Below are 24,000 nucleotides of genomic sequence, written 5' to 3' on the forward strand. Positions count from 1 at the left end.
CAATTCTATGATTCTGTGATGTCCGTCTCCTCTCTTTGGAAACCAACGATCAGGAGCTGCGCCTCTCCTTTATTGCCAGCCAACGCCTTCCTGGGTTGTGTTAATTCTGCACAGAGGCACACCGCGCGCCCCCCCCCACCCTTTGATGGTGACGGGATTTGACGGGCTGCCTTGCAATGTCAGCTGAAGGTTGCTCGGGCTTGCACTGCTGAGAAAGATTACAAGTTCTGCAATGATCTCGGCTCCAGACGACTCGGCTGCTTCTCGGGTTAAGGGCCTAGAAGGTGCCTATAACCCGAACAGGACTCTGTGTGTTGCGGAGTCATCGAAGCGCCATCTGTGTGGCGTTGCGTCTTCAAAAGGAGTGAAGGGCCTGGCATGTTCTGAGGGGGGCATTGAAAGCAGTGTTAGAAACTGAGGTAGGAATGCTAGGAGCCAAATGGCTCCTGAGACCTGGGTTGCGGGCGCCAAATCAGATTGTCTAGTCGCCATTTGGGGAGGTCGACAACACTTTTTGTTTCTGATTTTGATAAGCGTGAATTAATACGCAATCCACGTCAGTGACACATTGTTAATATCGCATTTTTAGCAGAAATTGTCAGTATCTGTTTTATTTTGTGTTGACGAAAAAAATATTAGTACCATACCTAAGTTTTCAAAACACTCCACTCTTTTTGTGAGTAGAATAATTTTGTGGCTACTGAACATTCTCCATCTTCATTGGGTTGTGTGTTTTGCTTTGCTTTGCTCCCCCCCCCTTAGGTTTTCTTTTCTAGAGAAAATGGGGAAGGGGCATTACTCAGTGGTAGAACATCTGCTTTGCCTGCATGTTTAACATGCTTTTAAAACAACACGGAAGGTATGCGGGTCGCGCTGTGGGTTAAACCACAGAGCCTAGGACTTGCAGATCAGAAGGTGGGCGGTTCGATTCCCCGTGACGGGATGAGCTCCCATTGCTCAGTCCCTGCTCCTGCCAACCTAGCAGTTCGAAAGCATGTCAAAGTGCAAGTAGATAAATAAGTACCGTTCCGGCAGGAAGGTAAACGGCGTTTCTGTGCGCTGCTCTGGTTCGCAGGAGCGGCTTAGTCATGCTGGCCACATGACCCGGAAGCTGTGCGCCGGCTCCCTCGGCCAGTAAAGTGAGATGAACGCCGCAACCCCAGAATCGTCCGCAACTGGACCTAATGGTCAGGGGTCCCTTTACCTTTACCTTAAAACAACACGGAAGCCCTTCCCACTGGAAATGAATGTGCGTTGAACTGTCCACCCCATAAGCAGGGGGCCATTCTGACTTTGGAACGCCTTTTAACTTTTGGTCCCACCAGTATTTTGCTTGCAGCCCGTGGCTTAGGTTTCGATTTCCTTCTGCCGCTCAGCTCCTTGGCTTTTGGAGTCCAGATCTTGGGATAACCCTAACTCAGAAGGTCCCAGGTTCAATTCCTCGATGACCTCTCCAAGTTGAGCTGGGAGAAAAACTCTTCTTGAAATCCTGGAGAGCTGCTGCCAGCCAGACTGGGCAATACCATATTTTTCGCTCTATAGGACGCACTTTTCCCCCTCCAAAAATGAAGGGGAAATGTTTGTGCGTCCTATGGAGCGAATGCAGGCTCCTTGGCTTCAGCGAGAGCAACGCGAAGCCTCCAAAGCGCAGAGGGAGCTCTCCCTCCGCGCTCCGGAGGCTATGCGTTGCTTTCGCTGAAGCCTGGAGAGCGAGAGGGGTCGGTGCGCACTGACCCCTCGCTCTCCAGGCTTCAGCGATAGCCGCCTGAAGCCTTTGGAGCGCAGCGGGAACTCGTGCTGCACTCCGAAGGCTTTGGGTTCCTTTTGCTGAAGCCAGGAGAGCAAGACTCTCCTGGCTTCAGCGAAAGGAACCCAAAGCCTTTGGAGCGCAGTGCAAGGTCCCGCTGAAGCCTCTGGAGCGCAGTGGGACCTCGCGCTGCGCTCCAAAGGCTTCGGGGTTAGCTGCGCAGTCCTCCGTCTCGCTGTTCTAGCTTGGGGATGGCTGCTCAAAGCCTCCACAGAGCAGCAGGGTGAAGGCACTCCACTGCCCTGCCGAGGCTTGAAAGGCTGTCCCCAAAGCCAGAACAGCGAGACGGAGCGCTGCGCAGCGTCTTGCTGTTCTAGCTTGGGGATGCCGGGGCTTTATGGGGAAACCCCGGGCTTTCCCCTTCAGCCCCAACATTGATTTGATTCAGAATATTTTTTACTTGTTTTCCTCCTCTAAAAACTAGGTGTGTCCTTTGCCCGGGTGTGTCCTATAGAGTGAAAAATACGGTACTGAGCCAGCTGGTCTGACTACAGCAGCTTTCTCTCTTTCTATGTTGTCTTGGGCAATTTCATTTTTGGAAAGGTGTTGATGTCTAAAACCAAGGCTCAGTGGAGGAGACTGGCCCAGCCGTGCAGGAATTTAGAAGTAAAAACTGGCTGTTTGAGTCCCTGGCTGTCAATGTTTACACCACCATGTTCTCCCTGCTTGCCGCTGTAAGAGATAAATGCATGTGAAGGTATACATATATATATTTGTGTGGGGGAAGATTGAAAGGCTTCTTGAGATAATAGGGGATCAGCAGCAAACAGGGCTGTTTCCAGGGAGACGCATCCCTGCCTGGCAACCGATGCCGTGACAATTAAATCGGGCGCAGGGAGTTTGCTTTTGGCTGCGGTGACTCGAGAGGTGACTCTGCAGGGCCTCTGATGCTGAGGGCCTCCCGGGTCCCAGAGGCACGCACACACGCCTCCCTGCCCCAAGGCTGTTTCTACAGCAACGAAACATAGCCGGCCCTCCTGTTTCTCCTGTTGTATTCCTAGGCCTGTCTTATTCTGTGCAGAGAAAGCGGGAGCAGATCACGTTCCCATGGAACAGCTTATTGTTGCCGACAGCCCAGCCGGTGAATGATGCGATCCGTTTCTGGCTTGTTCCTTTATGCATTGCTTTTCTCCTCCAGTTCAAAATATGAATGATGCATAAGCAGTTGGAAGGGCTGTCTCTCACACACCGCTCCCAGTTTCTTTGCATGGTGGCTGTGCCCTGCCTCCACAGTTGCTTCTGAATGCCAGGGGCTGGAAACCACAGGAGGGCTCTTGAGCTGGAATCCTGCTTGCAGGTTTCTCCACAGAGGCATCTGCTTGGCCCCTGTGAGAACAGGAGGCTGGACTAGATGAGCCATTGGCCTGATCCTGGAGGTGCTTCTTATCTTTTTCACAAGCAATGCTTCAAATAGAAGAGAGGTTTTGACTTGGGTGTGGCCGGCTGGAGCATGGTGGGGTTTGCCCTTTTAGTTCCTTCCAACAATGGCGGCAAACCCCAAAGGCCTTGAGGGTTTTGCTCTTGACCAGGGCTGGGTCACTATGCACTATGCTCATGTCACCACGAGGCCTCCTTGCAGGCTACCACTACTATGGCCGCCATCTCCCGCTGCCGCCACGAGGCCTTGAAGTCCACTGCCACTGCCGTCAGTCCCTGTCACCAGCGCGAAGCCTTGCAGGCTGCCACCGCTACTGCCGCCAGCTCCTGTCACTGCCATGAGGCCTCGCAAGTTGCCACTGCTTATTCCCCCACAACAAGGCTGCTTCTGCTTCTGCTGCCCCCTCCCGTCTCCGCCACGAGGGCTTGCAGGCCACCACTGATTGTGCCGCCACTGCCAGGCCTTGCAGGTTGCCGCTGCTAGTGCCGACACGTACCACAGTCATGGCAAACTGTTTCTGCCACTGCTGCTTCTGCCTCCTAGCATACCTGCAGGCAGTCTGGAAGTCCCAGATTATTTTCATTCACTATGACTCATCACCGTACTTTGGTTTGTCCTGAATACCACCATTTGGTAGCCGAGCCCAAAACCAAACGTCCTGTTGAGATGGATTTTAGCTTGCCTTCTGATTAAACTGAGTGTGTGATGATTGATAATATTGTCATTTATTCCTTTTAGACCCCTAAGTAGTATCAGTTGCCAGGACTTTGTCCTGTATAGTTCCATCCTTATTTCAGACATTGTGGTAGATTGCAGTGTTTAGCTGGTGATATTGCGAGGTTTAACTGGTGATACTGTGTGCTTTAGCTGGTGATAACATTGCAGTGTTCAGCTGGTGAGTTATTGCGATGTTTAGCTGGTGAGTTATCTCGATGTTGAAAACCAGATATCTCATAGCCCTTACACACATTGTGATTCGTGATATATCGCCAGCTCAGATATTATGAAACCGTTATCACGATGTGGTTTTGGATGATATATCAATATATCGCCCTGCCCTGCTCTTTACATCGCCCTTTGAGGAAGAGCTCTTTGTCATGTCCCCAGCCTAGGACACCGTGGAGGCATTGTCCTCTGAGATGAAGATGGAGCTACTCCCTGGTCCATCCTGTGTGGAGCTATGGGCAGCAGACTCCCTCCCCTTAGTCCTGAAGAGATACCTCAGCCACTGGAGCGGGCTGGCCAGTCCACAGACTTAGGAGGGTCCTGAGCAGAGATTCCTGGAGCTAGAGACCCCGTTACACCAAAAGGCCCTTTAACTGGCAGCACTCAGGCAGGTGGGACCTCCAGCAAGTGGCTCACTGTCCTTCCGATAAAACTCATTGCTTGCTCTGGCATCTTGCTGAGACAACATGGATGTGTGGAGTGCTGTCCATGGTCCTGAATCCAGCACCTTGGTTCCTCTCCATGGTGCTGACTTTTGTCTCACTGTCCTGCCTTCCTCCCTGCTTAGGGAACTGGGAACTTCTGATCTCTTCTTCCTTAGGTCACCACCCCTTATTGGTGGTGAGCATCTCTGCGGACCCTGGACACCCTTGTCATCTAGACCTTCTTGTCGGTGCATCTAGCGGGCTACAGTATGGAAACACGATCCAGCCTGCGAGAAGCTCAGTGGCTGAGGGCACATTTTGTATCCAGAGGGCACCTGGAGTGTGGAGTTTGCCCAGCTGTTGTAGAGCCACATTCAGCCTGTTCCACCTTAAACATTAAGGCGCCACCAGCCCTCAATTCACCCCGACTCTTGAGCAAGTGGAACTATTAAGAGTTGTGGGTTCACTTTCAGCCTGGGAGGGGGCAGCTAGCAGCTCCCTGCCTCTGGAGTCAGGTCAAAATGTGCATAGCATGGAAGCCTAGGCTGACACATGGTGTTGCACACATGGGGGAGGATGCACGTTTGCGCGGAACAGATGGTGTGCTTGCTTTTAAATCATTATCATTATAATTGTTTTTACATATGTAGCTGCAGTGGCTTCTATTGCTGAAATGCTTTTATTGCAAAATTGCTTTGAGATGTTTTATGGGAAGCAATTCACTAATGGAAGTAAACAAACAAACAGGTAGGTAGGTAGCATTAAAAAAGGGAGGAGAATGTGCTCTTGTGCCTGAATCCTGCTTGTGCATTTCTCTTTAGGACATCTGGTCGGTCACTGCGAGAACAGGGTGCTTTGGCTAGATGGGCCATTGGCCTGATCCAGAAGGCTCTTCTTTTGCTCTTCTTTTGTTGTTTAGTCGTGTCCGACTCTTTGTGACCCCATGGACCAGAGCACACCAGGCACTCCTGTCTTCCACTGCCTCCCGCAGTTTGGCCAAACTCATGCTGGTAGCTTCGAGAACACTGTCCAACCATCTCGTCCTCCGTCGTCCCCTTCTCCTTGTGCCCTCCATCTTTCCCAACATCAGGGTCTTTTCCAGGGAGCCTTCTCTTCTCATGAGGTGGCCAAAGTCTTGGAGCCTCAGCTTCAGGATCTGTCCTTCCAGTGAGCACTCGGGGCTGATTTCCTTCAGAATGGAGAGGTTTGATCTTCATGCAGTCCATGGGACTCTCAAGAGTCTCCTCCAGCACCAGAATTCAAAAGCATCCGTTCTTCGGCAATCAGCCTTCTTTATGGTCCAGCTCTCACTTCCATATATCACTACTGGGAAAACCATAGCTTTAACTATATGGACCTTTGTTGGCAAGGTGATGTCTCTGCTTATTTTTTGCTCTTAGATGGACAAATACTCTGACAGCTTCCTTTGTTGTTCTAGAAAGACCCACATTCAGCAGGGCATTGCTTTATGTTAATGCAGAAAGCTCTGGAATTTGCCAACCTGGCTTCCTCTGGGTGTGCTTTGGTCTGCTGCTCCCTGCAGCTCTGGCCAGCACAGCCGTAGGGAATTGCAGCCTCAGACACCTGCAGGGAGCCAGCTTAAAGCAGCCTGCCCTCTAGATCTGCACCAGCAGCACCCTGAGGCAGCTGGCGGACTGGTGCAGCTGCCACAGCAGAAACTGCTTGCATGCTCCGCGCGATGCCCTGTGGCCCGGTGCCACGTGGCTTCCTCCGTAGCAGCTGTGACTCCCCGCTGACCTTGGCAAGCGGATCTGTGTGGAGTTTATTGGAATGACCTAATCAGACTCGGTTGGGGAAGGGAGATGGGTTCACCTGTTCCCCCCTCCTTTGCTCAATTCATCTTTTGCTCCTGGTGCTGCTCCCTATGCCTTGAATAACAACCCTCTTCTATTTGAATCAAGCGCAGGCAGGCCTCCTCTTAGTCCCTTTCCTGGAAAACCTTTTCCTAAATCATCTTCATTCTGCCTTCCTCAATGATCTGCCATTTGGTACCTGGCCCCCCCCCCCAATTTCACTTGCAAGCCCTTGGCTTTTCCCACATGTAGGCTGTGTTAGAAACTCAGATATATAAGCTAATCACCTAATTGCACCTTAAACCTAGGCTGTGGTCCCCACAATGGAATAATAATAATAATAATAATAATAATAATAATAATAATAATAATTTGTATACCACCCTATACCTGCAGGAATCAGGGTGGTTCACAAGATAAAATCACAATATATATATATATTTTAAAATATATTTTTATTAACCAATTTCAACATAACAATTTGTCAATCCCCGTAATCAATTACATTATTCCCCCCCTTTATTCCCCCCTCAACCTTCCCTCTCCCCCCCACCAAGGACTGCTCTCAGCTCCCCTCCCTGATTTTTTGACATATCTTGTTTTCTGCATGTTATAAAATTGTGCATATCCTTGCTTTGTCTATCATATGTTCAACTAATAAATTCTTCCTTGAAGCCACAGTTGTCCTTTTCACGCAGTTTACAGTGGTGCCTCGCAAGACGAAAATAATCCGTTCCGCGAGTCTCTTTGTCTAGCGGTTTTTTCGTCTTGCAAAGCAACCCTATTAGCGGCTTAGCGGCTTAGCGCTATTAGCGGTTTAGCGGCTATTAGCGGCTTAGCGGCTTAGAAAAAGGGGGGGGAGGTGAAAAAAATCGCAAGACTTGCAAGACGTTTTCGTCTTGCGAAGCAAGCCCATAGGGAAATTCGTCTTGCGAAGCGCATCGAAAAACGGAAAACCCTTTCGTCTAGCGGGTTTTTTGTCTTGCGAGGCATTCGTCTTGCGGGGCACCACTGTATATGTCAATTTGGCCAGTTCTGCATAACTCATCATTCTTGTTGTCACTGTTCTTGATAAAATCACAAGATAAAAAACACAAAATGCATAATCAAAACCAAAGCAGAAACAACCCAATAACCCCCAGTAATTCAACTTATACGTTGGATTTCCCCAATGTGTGCAGCTCTTGGGAGAACGTCTCCCCTCTACAGAGAATATAGCAGTTTCCTTGCACCTTGCTGGTTGAAAGCACTTTGGTGTTTTTTTTTGGGGGGGTGTTCTTGTGTTGAGACGGGGGGCGTACACAGGCACTGACGTTGCTGGCGGTTGTGAATACCTTCATACTGAGATCCCTGCTTGTGGAAAGCTAGCAGTGGTGACGGGGTGTGTATGTAATTTGGACATGGCTTAAATGCCTGCTGCCTTGCCCTTGATCCATCATAGAAGTAAGATGCTTCTTTCCCTGAGCAGCAGTGCGCAGCAATTTTTCAGAGTGTTTTCTGAGCAGGGATCCAAAAGAAACACCCCACTCCCCGTCTTTCAGCTCCCCAAGATAGCCTGGCTGCTTTCTCTGCTTCTTAGTTTTCACCATCAAAGGCAATCAGCTCAGCATGCTGTCCATAATCGATAGAAGGACAAAGAAGGGAGAGGGGGGGGGAAGCCATTCGTATTTAAGGCTTTCATTTTCCTCCTTCCCTGTTGCTCTCAACCCTTGACAGAATCCCCAAAGCAAAAGCTTGCCTTCGTAGGAAGATTCATCCACGCTGCGCCCCCCAGTGAAAAGCGGGGGGGGGGTGTCTCTGTGTCCTCCAGGAACTGCCTTGCCCTTACTTGGCTTCACAGCCATGGAAATATTTGACCCCCTTGAAGCTGGCGGCTCGAGTCAGATGCTCGCTGGGCTTTGATACGCCGCTGGGTGGAGGTTCCCCCTTCCTCTCTGTCACATCCAGTTACGCTAAAGCAAACATCCAGAGCGAATGCACCTTGAGCATTGACCGGGTGGCGTTCCTGGAGCAAGGCATCAGAGCTGTACAGAGGAGACCCACCAGTAATGTTTAGTAAATTAAAAGGAGTCGTGGAAAGTGGGCGATGCACTTTCTATCTAAGTTGTTGTCAGAATTGGCACGGTGAAGGTTCTCCTTACTGCAGAATATATATTGGAATAGAATGGAATAGACTGTTGTATTTTAATATTTTGTTGGAAGCTGCCCAGAGTGGCTGGGGAAAACCAGCCAGATGGGCAGGTTATAAATTATTATTATTATTATTATTATTATTATTATTATTATTATTAGTTGTTGTTGTTGTTGTTGTTGTTGTTGTTATTATGACAAATGCTCTCAGTCACCTGAGCATCACAAATGCAAGGCCATTGATCAAAAGGGAACTTCTCACACTAGACAAGAGTTTCAAAAAGCCTGGGGGAAATGCAGAGAATACTTCACAAAACAGTGCCCTAAAATACATACCTGGACTTGTTTTGATTAATTTCTGCAGGAGACTTTGTGCATATTTAAGTTATAATTAGAAAAACCTTAATAATTATTCATAAAGGAAACAGTTTATACAGATACAGGCCAGATACAGGATAAAGGAAGTCTTTTATTTGGTTGTTTGTATTGTTGTATGTTATGCTTATTGTATTTCTGTATTGGGGGGTAGGGAGTTTATGTTGTAAATAAAATTTCCATCAAAAGGGATCTTCTCATACTGTCCCTGAAGATACTGAGAAGGCAGAGTTTGGCAGCTCGGTGCAAAAAAGGGCAAAATATGCTTGATTGTGAAAGTAGCTCTTTGGAATGTGCTTTGGATTTCTTTCTTTCTTTTTGGATGAAACAAAGACGTGGATTTTGCTTTGAAGGGTGGTTTAGCCTGGCATAAGCCTCTGGTTTTCTTGAGATTTTTGAAGATGGAGAGCCTTCAGTTGGGGGACCAATTGTGGCCCTCCAAACCACTCTGTGTGGCCAGTGGGTCTCCCTTCATCCCCTCCCCTCCTGTGCATAGCTGCCAACCTTCCCTTTTTTTGCTGGGAATTCCCTTATTCCAGTGCCGCTTCCCGCTGCTATCCCTGACTGTTAGATATTCTGTAGACTGTCCCCGGGACAGGTGAGGCTGCTGATCCCTTATTTTCGAGGCTGCTGATCCCTTACTTTCAAATCTGAAAGTTGACAGCTATGCTCCTGTGGCCAAACCCATTTCCACCCTCAAGTGCTTTTGTTTGGCTAGAAGGTGCCCTTGAAACTGTCATAATGCCTCTTGCTTGCCTGGAGATGTGTGTCTGTTTACACCTCTGACTGTTGCACGGCCGTGTTGGAAACTGAGATATAAAATCTAGATTGGCAGAAATGACTGGCAGAATCCGAGACCAGGGAGAAGAGTCGGTGGAAGAAGACTGGAAGAAATTTAAAGACTATCTACAGAAATATAGTTTCTATACAGGCTTAGTTTCACTATACATTTAAAGCATGTTAAACCCACAATTAAAGCACATGACTCCCCGTCCCAAAGAACCACAGGAACTGTAGTTTGTTAAGGTGCTGGAAATGGTAGCTGTGAGTGGAAACTACAGTTCCCGTGATTCTTGGGGGGGGGGGGAAGAGTCTCGTGCTTTGAATGTGCACTGGATATGCTTTAAACATATACAGTGGTGCCTCGCAAGACGAAAAGAATCCGTTCTCTGATTCTCTTCGTCTAGCGGTTTTTTCGTCTTGCGAGGCAAGCCCATTGGCGGATTAGCGGATTAGCGCTATTAGCGGCTTTTAGCGGATAAGCGGATAAGCGGTTTAGCGGCTTAGAAAAAGGGGGGGAGGGGAAAAAACCCGCAGGAACTCGCAAGACATTTTCGTCTTGCGAAGCAAGCCCATAGGAGATTCGTTTTGCGAAGCACCTCCAAAACGGAAACCTCCTTCGTCTAGCAAGTTTTCCGTCTTGCGAGGCATTTGTCTTGCAGGGCACCACTGTAGTGTGGATCTGTCCTTAGTCAAGGATGTGGACTTGGGTTTCTAGCCCCACACTTTGCAGAGGAGCTTTGAGGTTTTGAGGAGGGACTTGAAGGGAACAGGGAGCAAGAGGCGCCACCACACCTTCTTTCTGGAAGGGAGTCTCAGGCCTTTTCCAGTGGTGGCGCTCATCTCTTCCAAACCTTTGGGCTAGAGCTGGAGCCAGATTCCACTTCCGGGTCCTTGCTCTGTATCTGGTTGTGGATGGGGCCAAGCTGAACCGGCCTTGTGGCTTGCTTGGGGCAGAGAGCAGGAGTTGCACATAGGCCACAGATGTGTATCACACCCTGCTATAGATTCAGGACTGGCAAGGGTCCCACAGCCTTAAAACCCATAACTGTATCTTACTGCAGTGTGCGTGTATGTAATTCTGTAGGGTATAATGTACAGTGGTACCTTGGTTCTCAAACGCTTTGGTACTCAAACAACTTGGAACCCAAACACTGCAAATGCAGAAGTAAGTGTTCCAGTTTGTGAACTTTTCTCAGAAGCTGAACGTGCTCTGTTTTGAGTGCCGCACATCCATTTTGAATGTTATGTCTGTTTTTGCTATTTATTTTGTTTTTTTGTTTTTGTGGCTCTTTTCATTTTGTTTTTGTGACTGCGTGGAACCCAGTTCAGGTGCTACTGATTGATTGATTGATTGATTGATTGTGTGACTGCAGTACATTGTTTATTGCTTTCATTTTGTGGATCGATGGCCTCATTTGATAGTAAAATTCATTGCTGTTTTAGGGGTTGTTTTTAAAAGTCTGGAACGGATTAATCCATTTCCCATTATTTTCTATGGGAAAGCGTGCCTTGGTTTTGGAACGCTTTGCTTTTGGAACAGACTTCCGGAACAGATTAAGTTTGCGAACCAAGGGACCACTGTACATAGCCCTGGCAATCAACCCAAGTGGGTAAAAGCTCATGCCCTTTCTAAAAGAAATTTCTGATGTAATGTCTAGCTAAAACATTTTGAGACCACCAGGCTGGGGAATGCAGATTTAGACAGTGTGAGAATTTCCTTTCCATGTAATGTCTGTGTTTGGGGAGGCAACCTGTTCCACCCAATAAATACCAACCTCTGCTTCTTGCAAATTCTGGGCACTTGATGTATACAGTGGTGCCCCACAAGACGAATGCCTCGCAAGACGGAAAACCCGCTAGACGAAAGGGTTTTCCGTTTTTGAGCTGCTTCGCAAGACGATTTTCCCTATGGGCTTGCTTTGCAAGACGAAAACGTCTTGCGAGTGTTCCGATTTTTTCCCGCTCCCCCCCTTTTTCTAAGCCGCTAATAGCCTTTTAGCCGCTAATCCGCTAAGCCTTTAATAGCCGCTAAACCGCTAATAGCGCTAAGCCGCTAAGCCGCTAATAGGGTTGCTTCGCAAGACGAAAAAAACGCCAGACGAAGAGACTCGCGGAACGGATTAATTTCGTCTTGCGAGGCACCACTGTATTATTGAGGGAACGGGAGAGAAACTCTTCCCTTTGCAATTGCTTATCTAAACAGATGCAAACTCTGTGGTGCAGAAGGGAACAGAGCTGCATTAGCCAGAGGCCCGAGATTGTGCTCTTGGGTAGCATAAAGTCTCTGTTTAGCTGCAAACAAAGGTTTTTGTTATAGCAACCACCAGCGAGTCCGCATGCTCCTTTGAAAAAACAACAACACACGAATTACAAACTTGGGACGCTTCATTCCAACAAATGGCCCAAACCAAACCCTGTGTGATATTTAAATCGTGGTTTCATAATCGCCCCGATTTCAGATCAAGCAAGTAGCTCTTGATTCCGTAGGCAGGCAAGTAAGCAGAGACGGAGTTCGAAAGCAGTGCCTCCTTCGCCTTGCGAGTGACCCAGAGGGGCATTGGCCGTGCTAAGCTTTCTCTTCCGGAACCTGCACCCTTCATACCTGGAGCCCTTATTGGATGTGGGCAACGCCAGCCAGCTAGGCTGTGCAGCTGATCTTGCCCAACAGTGTTGAGTGAAGGCTGGAGTGGCGTCATAGCCACACACACACACACACCCCGCTTGCAAATGTCAAGCGTGGTGGATCTCTTTCAGCTTCTGCCTTCTGGAAGAAGGTACAGGGTTATAAAGACTAGGACTATCCTTCTGAGAAACAGTTCCTATCCAAATGCGATTTGGTTTTAAATGCAGTGTAAGGTAGTCTTACGCGGGTGGCGCTGTGGGTTAAATCACAGAGCCTAGGACTTGCCGATCAGAAGGTCGGAGGTTCGAATCCCCACGATGGGGTGAGCTCCCTTTGCTCGGTCCCTGCTCCTGCCAACCTAGCAGTTCAAAAGCACGTCAAAGTGCAAGTAGATAAATAGGTACTGCTCCGGTGGGAAGGTAAACGGCGTTTCCGTACGCTGCTCTGGTTCTCCAGAAGCGGCTTAGTCATGCTGGCCACATGACCCAGAAGTTGTCTGCGGACAAACGCCAACTCCCTTGGCCAGTAAAGCGAGATGAGCACCGCAACCCCAGAGTCGGCCACGACTGGACCTAATGGTCAGGGGTCCCTTTACCTTTACTTGTAGCGCAGAGTTGGTCTGGTGCCAGAAGCCAGCTCCCCATAGAGCAGCACTTCTCAACCTGTGGGTCCCCAGGTGTTGTTGGACTACAACCCCCATCATCCCTGACCACTGGTCATGCTGGCTAGGAATGATGGGAGTTGTAGTCCAACAACATATGGGGACCCACAGGTTGAGAACCTCTGCCATAGAGCATAATCCTTGGGAGGTCCTGCATTCTCTGGGCATGGCCAAGCCAGCGTAGACGTCGCTGAAACAGGAGCGTGATCACGCTGGGAATGTGCGGCTTCAACAATTGCATTATATATAAAGCAAGTTGTGTGTTGGGCTTTTGTTTTTGTGCAATCCACGTATATGAAGGCCGGCACATAGTTAAACTAGGCAGCGAAGGTCACCAGGCCCGATGGCTTTAAGAGAGGATCAGACAGATTATTGGAGGAGAGGGCGATCGATGGCTTTGATACACCCAAGTTGCTAGCCACATGGAAAGCTGAAGGCCCACCACTCCCAAATACTGGCGCATCTCGCAGACTTTAACACACACACAGCCCCGGCCACAAGACTCTAAGGATGCGGTCATTACGCTTTCGGAGGGCAGGGTGCAAAGAAAGCCGAAGGAAGGACGGTCTAGGCTTAAATAGGAACTTTTGCCTCTTCCCTAGGAAAAGATACCCACTCTGAAGTCCTCCTCTGAAATCTAAGGTCAGATGGGCATCTCTCTGCGAAGCCTCAGCTGCATGGCTAGGGAAGACGCCTTTTGAAAAGAATATTAATTAAACATTTCTTTTTTATTTATTTATTTTATTTTATTTTTATTTTTCAGTTATTTACATTTCAATAGTTTTACAATCATTTTAACATTTTGAAACTTGACTTCCCCCTCATTCTGCGGTTCCTTAAATTTATTTTTCGTATTTCCTGCTTGCTCCAAATTAACTTAACTTACTCATTTATTCCGCTACTTTAAATATATACTCTTATAAAACTGCAGGTTATTACAATAATCCTGCCAATGTCATTTTCTGTTTACAGTTTGTCTGTAAATATTCAATAAACCATTTCCGTTCTTTTATAAAAAGTTTATCTTGATTTCTTATTTTTCCGGTAAGTTTCGCCATTTCCGCGTGTTCTGTAAGTTTTTGTATCCATTCTTCTTTTGCTGGAACTACTTCTTCTTTCCACTTTTGGGTAAATAAAATTCTTGCTGCTGTAGTTGCACACATGAATAAATTTCTGTACAGTTTGGGTAGTTCTGCACCTATGATTCCTAAAAGGAATTCCTTTTGGGAATTAATTAAACATTTCAACCTCCACAGCTGAAGCCTGGGCAGGCCGAGAGCACTGATTGAGGAGCATCGTGGCGCACGCTTTAGAGATGCGCAGAACTTGCGTCTCTTTGGTGCTGAACGTTCAGAAAGCACCCCGGGTAAAGAAAAAGAAAAATCCACGTTGAACGCATTCATTTTTAAAGCTCTGCCCTATATATGATGAAGGCGGTTAAATGATTCAAACAAGTCTGTTCAGATGGGCCAGCTCTGCGGTAATGAATAATGAAGAATATTTTGCAATTAGATAGCACTCTCAAATGTTCAAAGCGATTCTGGAGCGTTATCTTAGGAACCCACACAAACAGAGCCCTATGAGCCGAGACGTTAAATCTGAGCAAAATATAGGGCATCCTCCCTGGTCCCGAGGAAAATGCAGATGTGCAGATGTGCAGAGTCCACCTGCAGATGCTGCCCTTTCTGTCTTCCCCACAACGGCAGCCCTCGTCGTCATTCTTTCCCTCTCTTTGGCCCAGTGGCGTAGCGTGGGGGGTGCAGGGGGGGCCAGCCGCACCGGGCGCAACATCTGGGGGGGGCGCGCTCGCTCTCTCAGCTCTCTGCCCCTACCTGGCTCACTCACTCGCTCTCACTGCAGTGCTGGCTGTGCGAATCCGATCCGAGCCGCTGGCTCGCCGCCCACTGTGGAGGGGGGGTGCCAGGCGTGCGGTGCGGAGAGAGAGCGAGGGACTATCTGGGGGAGGGACAGTGCAGCGGTCGCCCAGCGCAGCGCTGAGCGCGAGAGAGAACCACACCAGACCAGACCAGGCAGCAGCAAAAAGAAGCTGAAAGCAGCAGCAGGTTAGGGGTTAGGGGGCGCAAATTACTTGCCTTGCCCCGGGTGCTGACAAGCCACGCTACGCCACTGCTTTGGCCCCATTACTTTTCTCTCATATATATACGTTTTACATAACAAATTTAAATTCAAACACAGCATTCACCTCTTCATTTTAATAATAGTAATAGTAATTGTTGTTGTTGTTGTTGTTGTTGTATATAGTAATTGTTGTTGTTGTTGTTGTTGTTATTATTATTATTATTATTATTATTATTATTATTATTATTATTATTTTATTTATTTATACCCCACCCATGTGGCTGAGCTTCCCCAGCCATTCTGGGCAGCTTCCAACAAAATATTAAAATACAGTAATACATCAAACATTGAAAGCTTCCCTAAACAGGGCTGCCTTCAGATGTCTTTTAAAGATAAGATAGCTGCTTATTTCCTTCACATCTGAAGGGAGGGTGTTCCACAGGGCGGGTGCCACTACCGAGAAGGCCCTCTGTCTGGTTCCCCGTAACCTCACTTCTTGCAATGAGGGAACCGCCAGAAGGCCCTCGGCACTGGACCTCAGTGTCCGGGATGGATGATGGGGGTGGAGACGCTCCTTCAGATATACCGGACTGAGGCTGTTTAGGGCTTTACAGGTCAGCACCAACACTTTGAATTGTGCTCGGAAACGTACTGGGAGACAGTGCAAGTCTTTCAAGACCGGTGTTATATGGTCTCGGCGGCCGCTCCCAATCACCTGTCTAGCTGCCGCTTTCTGGATTAATTGCAGTTTCCGGGTCACCTTCAAAGGTAGCCCCACACAGAGCGCATTGCAGTAGTCCAAGCGGGAGATAACTAGAGCATGCACCACTCTGGGGAGACAGTCTGCGGGCAGGTAGGGTCTCATCCTGCGTACCAGATGGAGCTGGTAAACAGCTGCCCTGGACACAGACTTGACCTGTGCCTCCATGGACAGCGGTGAGTCCAAAATGACTCCCAGGCTGCACACCTGGTCCTTCAGGGGCACAGTTACCCCATTCAGGACCAGGGAGTCCCCCACACCAGCCCACCCCCTGTCCCCCAAAAACAGTACTTCTGTCTTGTCAGGATTCAACCTCAATCTGAATCCTTTGACTTCCCTCCACCCTTCCATGGTTCCCATTATCAATCCTTCCCCCAGCTGCTTATCTTATTTTCTCCAATTTGTTTTAAAAAAAATAGAGCTTTGCGTCAGCATCGTTTATACATTTATTTATTTTCCGTTGTTATTGCGAGAAATTAGGAGGGTCCTAAACCTTGGTTGGTTTTGTTCAGTTGACTGCCAGCGCGGCTTGTTTGTATGTGTGTAGGGGTGGTTATGGTTGTGGTTGTGGTAGGTTGTTGGGTCAGGTTTGCCATATTGATCCGCATGCTTTTGGGTGTGTGTGGGGGAGAAGCATAGGTCGTCGCCTTGTTGTGCTGTGATAAAGGGGAACTGTACCGTCGTGTGCAGATTGGCTCACTTCCTCGAGTCATTGCAAAGGGAGTTACAGTGGCACCTTGGTTCTCAAACGCCTTGGTACTAAAACAACTCGGAACCCAAACACTGCAAACTCAGAAGTAAGCGTTCCGGTTTGCAAACTTTTTTCAGAAGCCGAACGTTCTCCATTTTGAGTGTTACGCTTCTGATTTGAGTGCCACACTTCCGTTCTGAGTGTTACGCTGAGGTCTGTCTGTTTTTGCTATTTATTTTGCCTTTTTGTGGCTTTTTTGTTTTGTTTTTGTGACTGCGTGGAACCCAGTTCATCTACTGATTGATTGTGTGACTGCGGTACATTGTTTATTGCTTTCATTTTATGGATCAATGGTCTCGTCTGATAGTAAAATCCATGCTAAATTGCTGTTTTAGGGGTCTTTCTTAAAAGTCTGGAACGGATTAATCTGTTTTGCATTACTTTCTATGGGAAAGCGCACCTTGGTTTTGGAACGCTTTGGTTTTGGAACAGACTTCCGGAACGGATTAAGTTTGAGAACCAAGGTACCACTGTATTTGTTCCCTGAGCACCTTGCTGGAGTGTGAGATGCTGTCATTTGGACTCTGTAGACTGGTCACAAGGTGTGTGTGACCTGCCTTGTTTTGGGGAGCCTGGTGAGTTGGGTGATGGTCTCCTACCCTTCCATTTCTGTGATCAGAGCTTCTCCAGCCCTGAGCCAAAGAGCAGAATCCACCCTAAGCCTCTGAAAGGCCCTTTGCAGCGTTCGTCCGCATCTGCAGAGCAGCTGTTCTGGATGAAGGCCACTTTTAAAAGATGTTTTATTTCCTGCTTCTGTTCAGCGATGGCATTGTACTTTTAAAAAGTTTAGGTTTTCAATTTTAAGTGTGTCTTCTGCAATTTCCTGAGTCCCCTTTTCACCACATAGGAGAGTAACTTCTAGGAGTAAATATTTGAACTATTTGAAAAGCAATTGTAGTAAGCAGATTACGCTAGTAGGACTGCAAGAAGTTTTTTAGGCGCCCCCCCCTAAAAAAAGCTCAGCAACTCTGCCCCCTCCCAAAAGCTCAACAACGGTTTTGTATGAGACAATGACAGTAAAAATTATCGTGTCGTAACTGTGGGCAATTCCCCCCCCCCCAAAAGCTCAACAATTTTGGCCAAGCCTCTCCCCAAAATAGCTCAACAACTTTGGGGAATCTCCCCCCCCCATTTCCCCATTTCCTAAATTTTGAGTCCCCCCCCAAATGAGTGTAAATGAGTTTTGATGGATGTAATAATGGGATACTGAACGGTATGGTTTTTGTAAAATATGCAGGGATTTTATGATATGCAAAATGAACCGTGGAAGGAGAAGAAGGGAAGTCATCGATATCTTAAGGATGTGACAATGAGTCCTTCAAATTGTAAAGCAGAAAATTTAATAAAATAAGATACAAAAAAGAGAAGCATTTCTGGGTCTGGGCCAATGGCTGGACCTGGGGACGCCAAGGGCTGCAAGCACGACACTGATCCCAACCAGCTTCTAAATGTTTTCCTGTGCTTTTTCCTTTCCCCAGGCTGGAATGGGTGGAAATCATCGAGCCTCGGACGCGGGAGCGCATGTACGCCAACCTGATCACGGGGGAGTGCGTCTGGGACCCCCCCGCCGGCGTGCGCATCAAGCGCACCAACGAGAACCAGTGGTGGGAGCTGTTTGACCCCAACACCTCGCGCTTCTACTACTACAATGCCTCCACCCAGCGGACCGTGTGGCACCGGCCCCAGAACTGCGACATCATCCCCCTGGCCAAGCTCCAGACCCTGAAGCAGAACACCGAGTCTCCCCGGGCCTCCACCGAGAACAGCCCCGGGCGCAGCAGCAATGTCAGCCGCGAGGGCAGCACCAGCTCCTCCCAGGAGCAGGAGCCGGAGGGCGGCGGGGAGAAAGCGCAGGACCAGAGCCGGACTCACCGACAGCCCTCCCAGTTCGCCACCGTCAAAGAAGAAACGGAAAGGTAACCTTGCTTTGCGGCAGGTCTCTGGTTTTCAGGGCTTGGCAGCACGGCCTAGTGGGTGGAGCTGTCTGAGCAGAGGCTGCCCGTGCTCTGAGCTCTGCCCAAGGACCCTGTGGAGCAGGGAGGAATATGAGATTTGGCTGGTGGGAAGGGCGCAGTTAGGTGTTTTTCATTTTCTTTTCTTGTTTTTGCACACTCCTCCATTGTTTGCAATCCGAAGCTCGCTTCATCCCCCCCCAAAAAGTTTTTGATTTGAGTTTCTACTGAAATGAGGCTGCATTTTAATGTGGTACAGTGGTACCTCGGGTTGCATACGCTTCAGGTTACAGACTCCGCTAACCCAGAAATAGTACCTCGGGTTAAGAACTTTGCTTCAGGATGAGAACAGAAATCGCGTGGTGGCAGCAGCGGGAGGCCCCATTAGCTAAAGTGGTCCTTCAGGTTAAGAACGGACCTCTGGAACGAACTAAGTACTTAACCCGAGGTACCACTGTACTTTAATCTTGTTTTTAAGTTGTATTTTAATCAATTGTTTTTATACCTGGTGTTAGCCGCCCTGAGCCCTGAGTCTTGGCTGGGGAGGGCAAGGTATAAATAAAATGATTATTATTATTATTAGTATTAGTATTAGTATTAGTATTAGTATTAGTATTATTTCTGCTCTGCAGTTTTCTGGGGTGGGGGTCGCTGCAATTGCCCTGCCAGTCTCAGGATGGCACAGATGGGGAATTTGTAACCCAGCAGAAGTTTTGGGACTGCAACTCCCACCAGCCCGTCAGCGGTCGGGGTGATGGCAGTTGTGGTCCAGCAAATATCTGGATGGTCCCTGCCTTAGAGACTTCTAGCCACAATGAACCAACAGGGTCTGACTCTGCATCCATAGGCTTCAGCCTGCCTTGCCTGTCTCTCCTGCTCCCTCTCTTTGTATCTTCCTTCCCTTGTGAGTTTCTGAGCCTCCCCAAAACCTTTCCTAGTCTTTCCTACTCCCCCCCCCCATCCTGTCCTTCCTGGAATCTCCATCCTGTGAGGATTTTCACCTGCATCTCTCCCGTGGGATAGTTCTGAATCGGCGGCACATGCCCTTGTGACTTGCACTCTTCTAAAGACTCAAGGAACAAAGTTATCACCCCTCTTTTATTGTCCATTCCGGGTCACCCAGCCACTGCCACGGCGTCCTTTCTCGTGGCAGATCAAGGTGAGCAGGTGACAGCAAAGGTTGCAAGGTTTTTAGCAGGGGGGATCAGAATAAGATCCACTATGCGACTGTTGATTCAAAACCCTAAAATCTATTTTATATACCGTATTTTTCGCCCTATAGGACGCACCGGCCCATAGGACGCACCTAGATATTTTTTTTGGGGGGGAAATAAAGGGAAAAAAATTCCTTTATTTCCCCAGCCCCCAGAACGGGTCCCAGATGCGCAGCTTCGGCATCGCTCTGGGAGCTTGCGCGGCTGGGGGAGGGGGAAGCCTGCCGCCAGCCTCCAAACCACATCGGGAGACAGCGGGATGGCGCGCTGCGCCTCCCCGCTGTCTCTGAGCTTGTGGGGCTGGCGATGGGGAGAAGGGGGCTTCTCCCCGCAAGCAGCCTCCAAACCACGTCGGGAGACAGCGGGATGGCTGCGTTCCGCCTCCCCGCCGTCCCCCGAGCTTGTGGGGCTGGCGCTGGGGCTCTCCTGAAGCCTGGAGAGCGAGGGGGGTCGGTGTGCACCGACCCCTCTCGCTCTCTAGGCTTCAGCGAAAGCCTGCATTCGCCCCATAGGACGCACACACATTTCCCCTTCATTTTTGGAGGGGAAAAAGTGCGTCCTATAGGGCGAAAAATACGGTAATTGACTTTTTATTTCTATTATTTGTATATTGTATTGCGGTTTTATTGCTATGGCCAGTGGCTGACGCAAATAAAGATTCACTCATTCATTAATTCTCTAGTCGGATCCAAGACGCCAGGGTCCCCTGTTTGGCAAAAGCGGGCCTTGTCTCTGAGGCAGTGCAAAGCTAACTGAAATGCGGGCAGGAGACTTTAATCTGCTGCACAGATGGCCCTGCTCCCTCTTCGCACCGCCTCCCCCTTTTGCAGGCTGCAGCAGTTTCCTGAAATACACAAGGAAGAGGTGATGGTTGTTTTCCGGCTGGTGCACCACAGCTCTGCCTGCTTCTGGTACCTGTCTTGTTTGCAGATGGCTTGTGAACCTATAATCCTGCCCAGGCAAGGAGAGCTTCCTCAGAGCAGGCTGTGGTGAGACACAAAAGCTGGAGTGGCTTTCTGGAGGCAACTGAGAAAGAATGGCCGGCAAAAACCCTGGTCGCTGCAGCCTCAGAGCCACAGCGATCTGGATATGGAAGGAGGACTTCCTTCTCGCTAATTTGAGCCAGAGCATGGCATCTGAGCCACGCAATCCGCTTGAGACGGCGCACAGTGATCATTAATATAATTAATAATAGCAATTAGCCGATCAGTGTCAGTAGTAATTAAAGATCAGCTGGGAGGAGGCAACAGGTGGCTTTCCGCGGGGGTCTTCCCCTGTGCCCGGCGGGGTTGCCGTGATTGCTTAATTACATCTGAAGAAGTGCGCATTGCGCCCCCGGCAGGAGCAAAGTTGATCTTGTGGGGCAGGGGGAAAGGGGTTCACTCGGGCGCAAGCGCAGCGCTGGCAGAGAATCTGGTCTAACTGTGTGCCAAATGGTTGGGATGTGTAGGAACAGAGGATGCCAGCCTGGGGGCAGCTGCAGGGTGCTGCTGGTCAGGCCAACCCGCAAAAAACCAGGAAGCAGCGAAGCAGCAAAGCAGCGGTGTTTGCAGGGGTGCAGCCCCGCTGTAAAATCCCTACTGCGTCATAGTTCCTGCTGAGTTGCCTCTGAAACGGCCTCCGTTCCTCTTTCTAAGGCTCATCTTGGGATTTGACTGGGACAGATCTCCTTTGGCGCATCCCACTTCATGCGATGGCTGGAGCTTGATTCATTTCATAAAATTTCTATGCTGCTTGGTTGTAGAAGAAAACCTCAAAGCAGTTTTGCAAAAAACCAAAAACAACAATAATAAGAAAAATAACAATTATTTGACAAAGGGTTGAAATAGCAATGGACTAGAAACAGATTGAAACTCAACCCAAAACCTGGGTAGGATTGCCTGAACAAAAATGCTTTTATCAGGGGCTGAGAAGAATACAGTGACGGAACCTGCCTGGTCTCCATAGGCAGGGAGTTCCAAAGTGCAGGGGCTGCCACGCTAAAAGATGAATCTCTTATAAACGTGGAGCGGATATTATGAGGCACCTGTAACGCTGCCAGTTCCCCTAATCGAAGCAATCAAGTGAACTTCTGTGGGGTCAGTTGTTGTTATTTAGTTCTTTAGTTGTGTCCGACTCTTCGTGACCCCTGGACCAGAGCACGCCAGGCACTCCTGTCTTCCACTGCCTCCTGCAGTTTGGTCAAACTCATGCTGGTAGCTTCGAGAACATTGTCCCACCATCTCGTCCTCTGTCGTCCCCTTCTCCTTGTGCCCTCCATCTTTCCCAACATCAGGGTCTTTTCCAGGGAGTCTTCTCTTCTCATGAGGTGGCCAAAGTCTTGGAGCCTCAGCTTCAGGATCTGTCCTTCCAGTGAGCACTCAGGTCTGATTTCCTTCAGAATGGAGAGGTTTGATCTTCTTGCAGTCCATGGGACTCTCAAGAGTCTCCTCCAGCACCAGAATTCAAAAGCATCCATTCTTCGGCGATCAGCCTTCTCCGTCTCCTAAATAGTTTTCTTTTAGGGCTTTTCCTCCAGTCTTCCTGTTTGTGGTGTATTCACCCTGATTTGTTTCCAGAAAACTTAAGGCGTAGGTTAGACTCTGCCTGGTCTTCGTTGCGCATTTGTTCCGTTTTGCTTGCTGGGTGGTTACACGACCATGATTTGTTCGCTGTGTGTTCACAGGTCTTTCCAGTGACCCACTCTTTCACCGCACACTTGGCAATCCATGTCCCCATCTCCTTCCTCACTGCAAAAACACATTCCCCCCCCCAAGCAAGTTGGATGTGTTGGGGCGACAGAGCATTTTAATTTCGCAAATGTATATTTCTGATAGGGACGCGGGTGGTGCTGTGGGTTAAACCACAGAGCCTAGGACTTGCCGATTAGAAGGTCGGCGGTTCGAATCCCTGCGACGGAGTGAGCTCCCGTTGCTCAGTCCCTGCTCCTGCCAACCTAGCAGTTCGAAAGCACACCAGTGCAAGTAGATAAATAGGTACAGCTCTGGCGGGAAGGTAAATGGCGTTTCCGTGCGCTGCTCTGGTTCGCCAGATGCGGCTTAGTCATGCTGGCCACATGACCAGGAAGCTGTACGCCAGATCCCTCGGACAATAAAGCGAGATGAGCACTGCAACCCCAGAGTCGTCTGCAACTGGACCTAATGGTCAGGGGTCCCTTTACCTTTACCTTTATATTTCTGATAGGCTCTTGAATCACTTCCACAAATCGTTATGGTTCGTAGGCACCCAAAGTGAAGGACAAGGTCTCTTGGTGGAGGAAATGCCCTCGGCTTCTGCCCGCCCTGTGGAGCACAGGGGGGGATAAGCCAAAGGATGCAGCAGCTGCAAATTGAAAATAGATTTTTGATAGCCATGATAGCGTCTTGATGAGCGGATCAGCTGCCGAAGCCTTTTCTTGATGCCTCCCCTTCCGGTTCCAGGAGGTGTGTTTGCAGCGCAGGTCTGCCTTTTAATTTGGCTGTCGGATTATTACGTTTATGAGAGTGTTTAGCACAGCCTGCAGCTGCACCTACTCAACGTGGAGGAAAATAAGCATTATAATTTCATCACGTATCATTTGTCTGCCTAAGCTTTTGTTTCTGAGTGCCAGAGAACATTCTCCGCGGTTTCTGGAACGCCAGACGGTATAATTTGTTTTTTTTCTAGCTTGGAAATTCTAAGAAGTATAGCCTTTGGTGTTCAGAGGACTGAAAAACTCCAAAATAAACCACCCCACCTCCTATCACACTCAATGAATCCAAAGCCCCACTTTTGGTACAAGATGCCAGCCTCTTCCATTTCTGCGCCAGGCGGCCGTGCCTCTTGTCTCAGCAAGTTTCAGCGGAGATCTCTCTTTCCTAATTGCTCCTTAGCCAAGTTCAGAACTAAGGTCAGCGTCTCTCGGCCACATGGCTGGAGGCAAATTAAACCCGGGGGAAATTACGAGGGGGGAAAGAAGAAACACGCAAAAGGCTCCCCCCCTTTTCCCCTTTCTCTGTCTCTGTTTACGGCTGGGGTTGATGGGAGATGGAGTCCCAAACAGCTGTAGGGAGCACCAGGTTGGGAGGAAAGGGTCGTTATTTCCTGATGCCCCTTTCAGCTCGCGTTTGCAGTTATACTTTAATTTGTCCCTCCTCGCCACAGCAGCCTTGCAGATAGATGAGGCTGGGGCCCAGTCGACATCTTTTGGGAGCAGGGGATACATGAAACTGAACATCTCATAATCAACGTCATCTCTTGCTTGCTGCGCTGATTTTGGCGAGAGCCTCATTTCAGTCCTCTCCCTCTTTTCCTTTCTCGTTTTGGTTTCCTCCAACTTCCTTAT

The 24,000-nt window shown here is 48.9% G+C and overlaps 1 protein-coding gene across 3 annotated transcripts in view; it reads left to right on the top strand.

Moving 5' to 3' along the window:
• Positions 1-24,000, top strand: part of ARHGAP39 (Rho GTPase activating protein 39) — a 199,107-nt gene that overhangs the window by 78,007 nt on the left and 97,100 nt on the right. For all 3 annotated transcript variants that reach the window (XM_083516611.1, XM_083516610.1, XM_083516612.1), the window contains exon 2: positions 18,010-18,447. In XM_083516611.1, coding sequence (XP_083372737.1) covers positions 18,010-18,447 — 438 coding nt within the window. The remainder of the gene's footprint in view (positions 1-18,009; positions 18,448-24,000) is intronic.

This window comes from Podarcis liolepis (genome assembly GCF_965112155.1).
Source record: "Podarcis liolepis genome assembly, chromosome: 8".
Taxonomy (NCBI): Eukaryota; Metazoa; Chordata; class Lepidosauria; order Squamata; family Lacertidae; genus Podarcis; species Podarcis liolepis.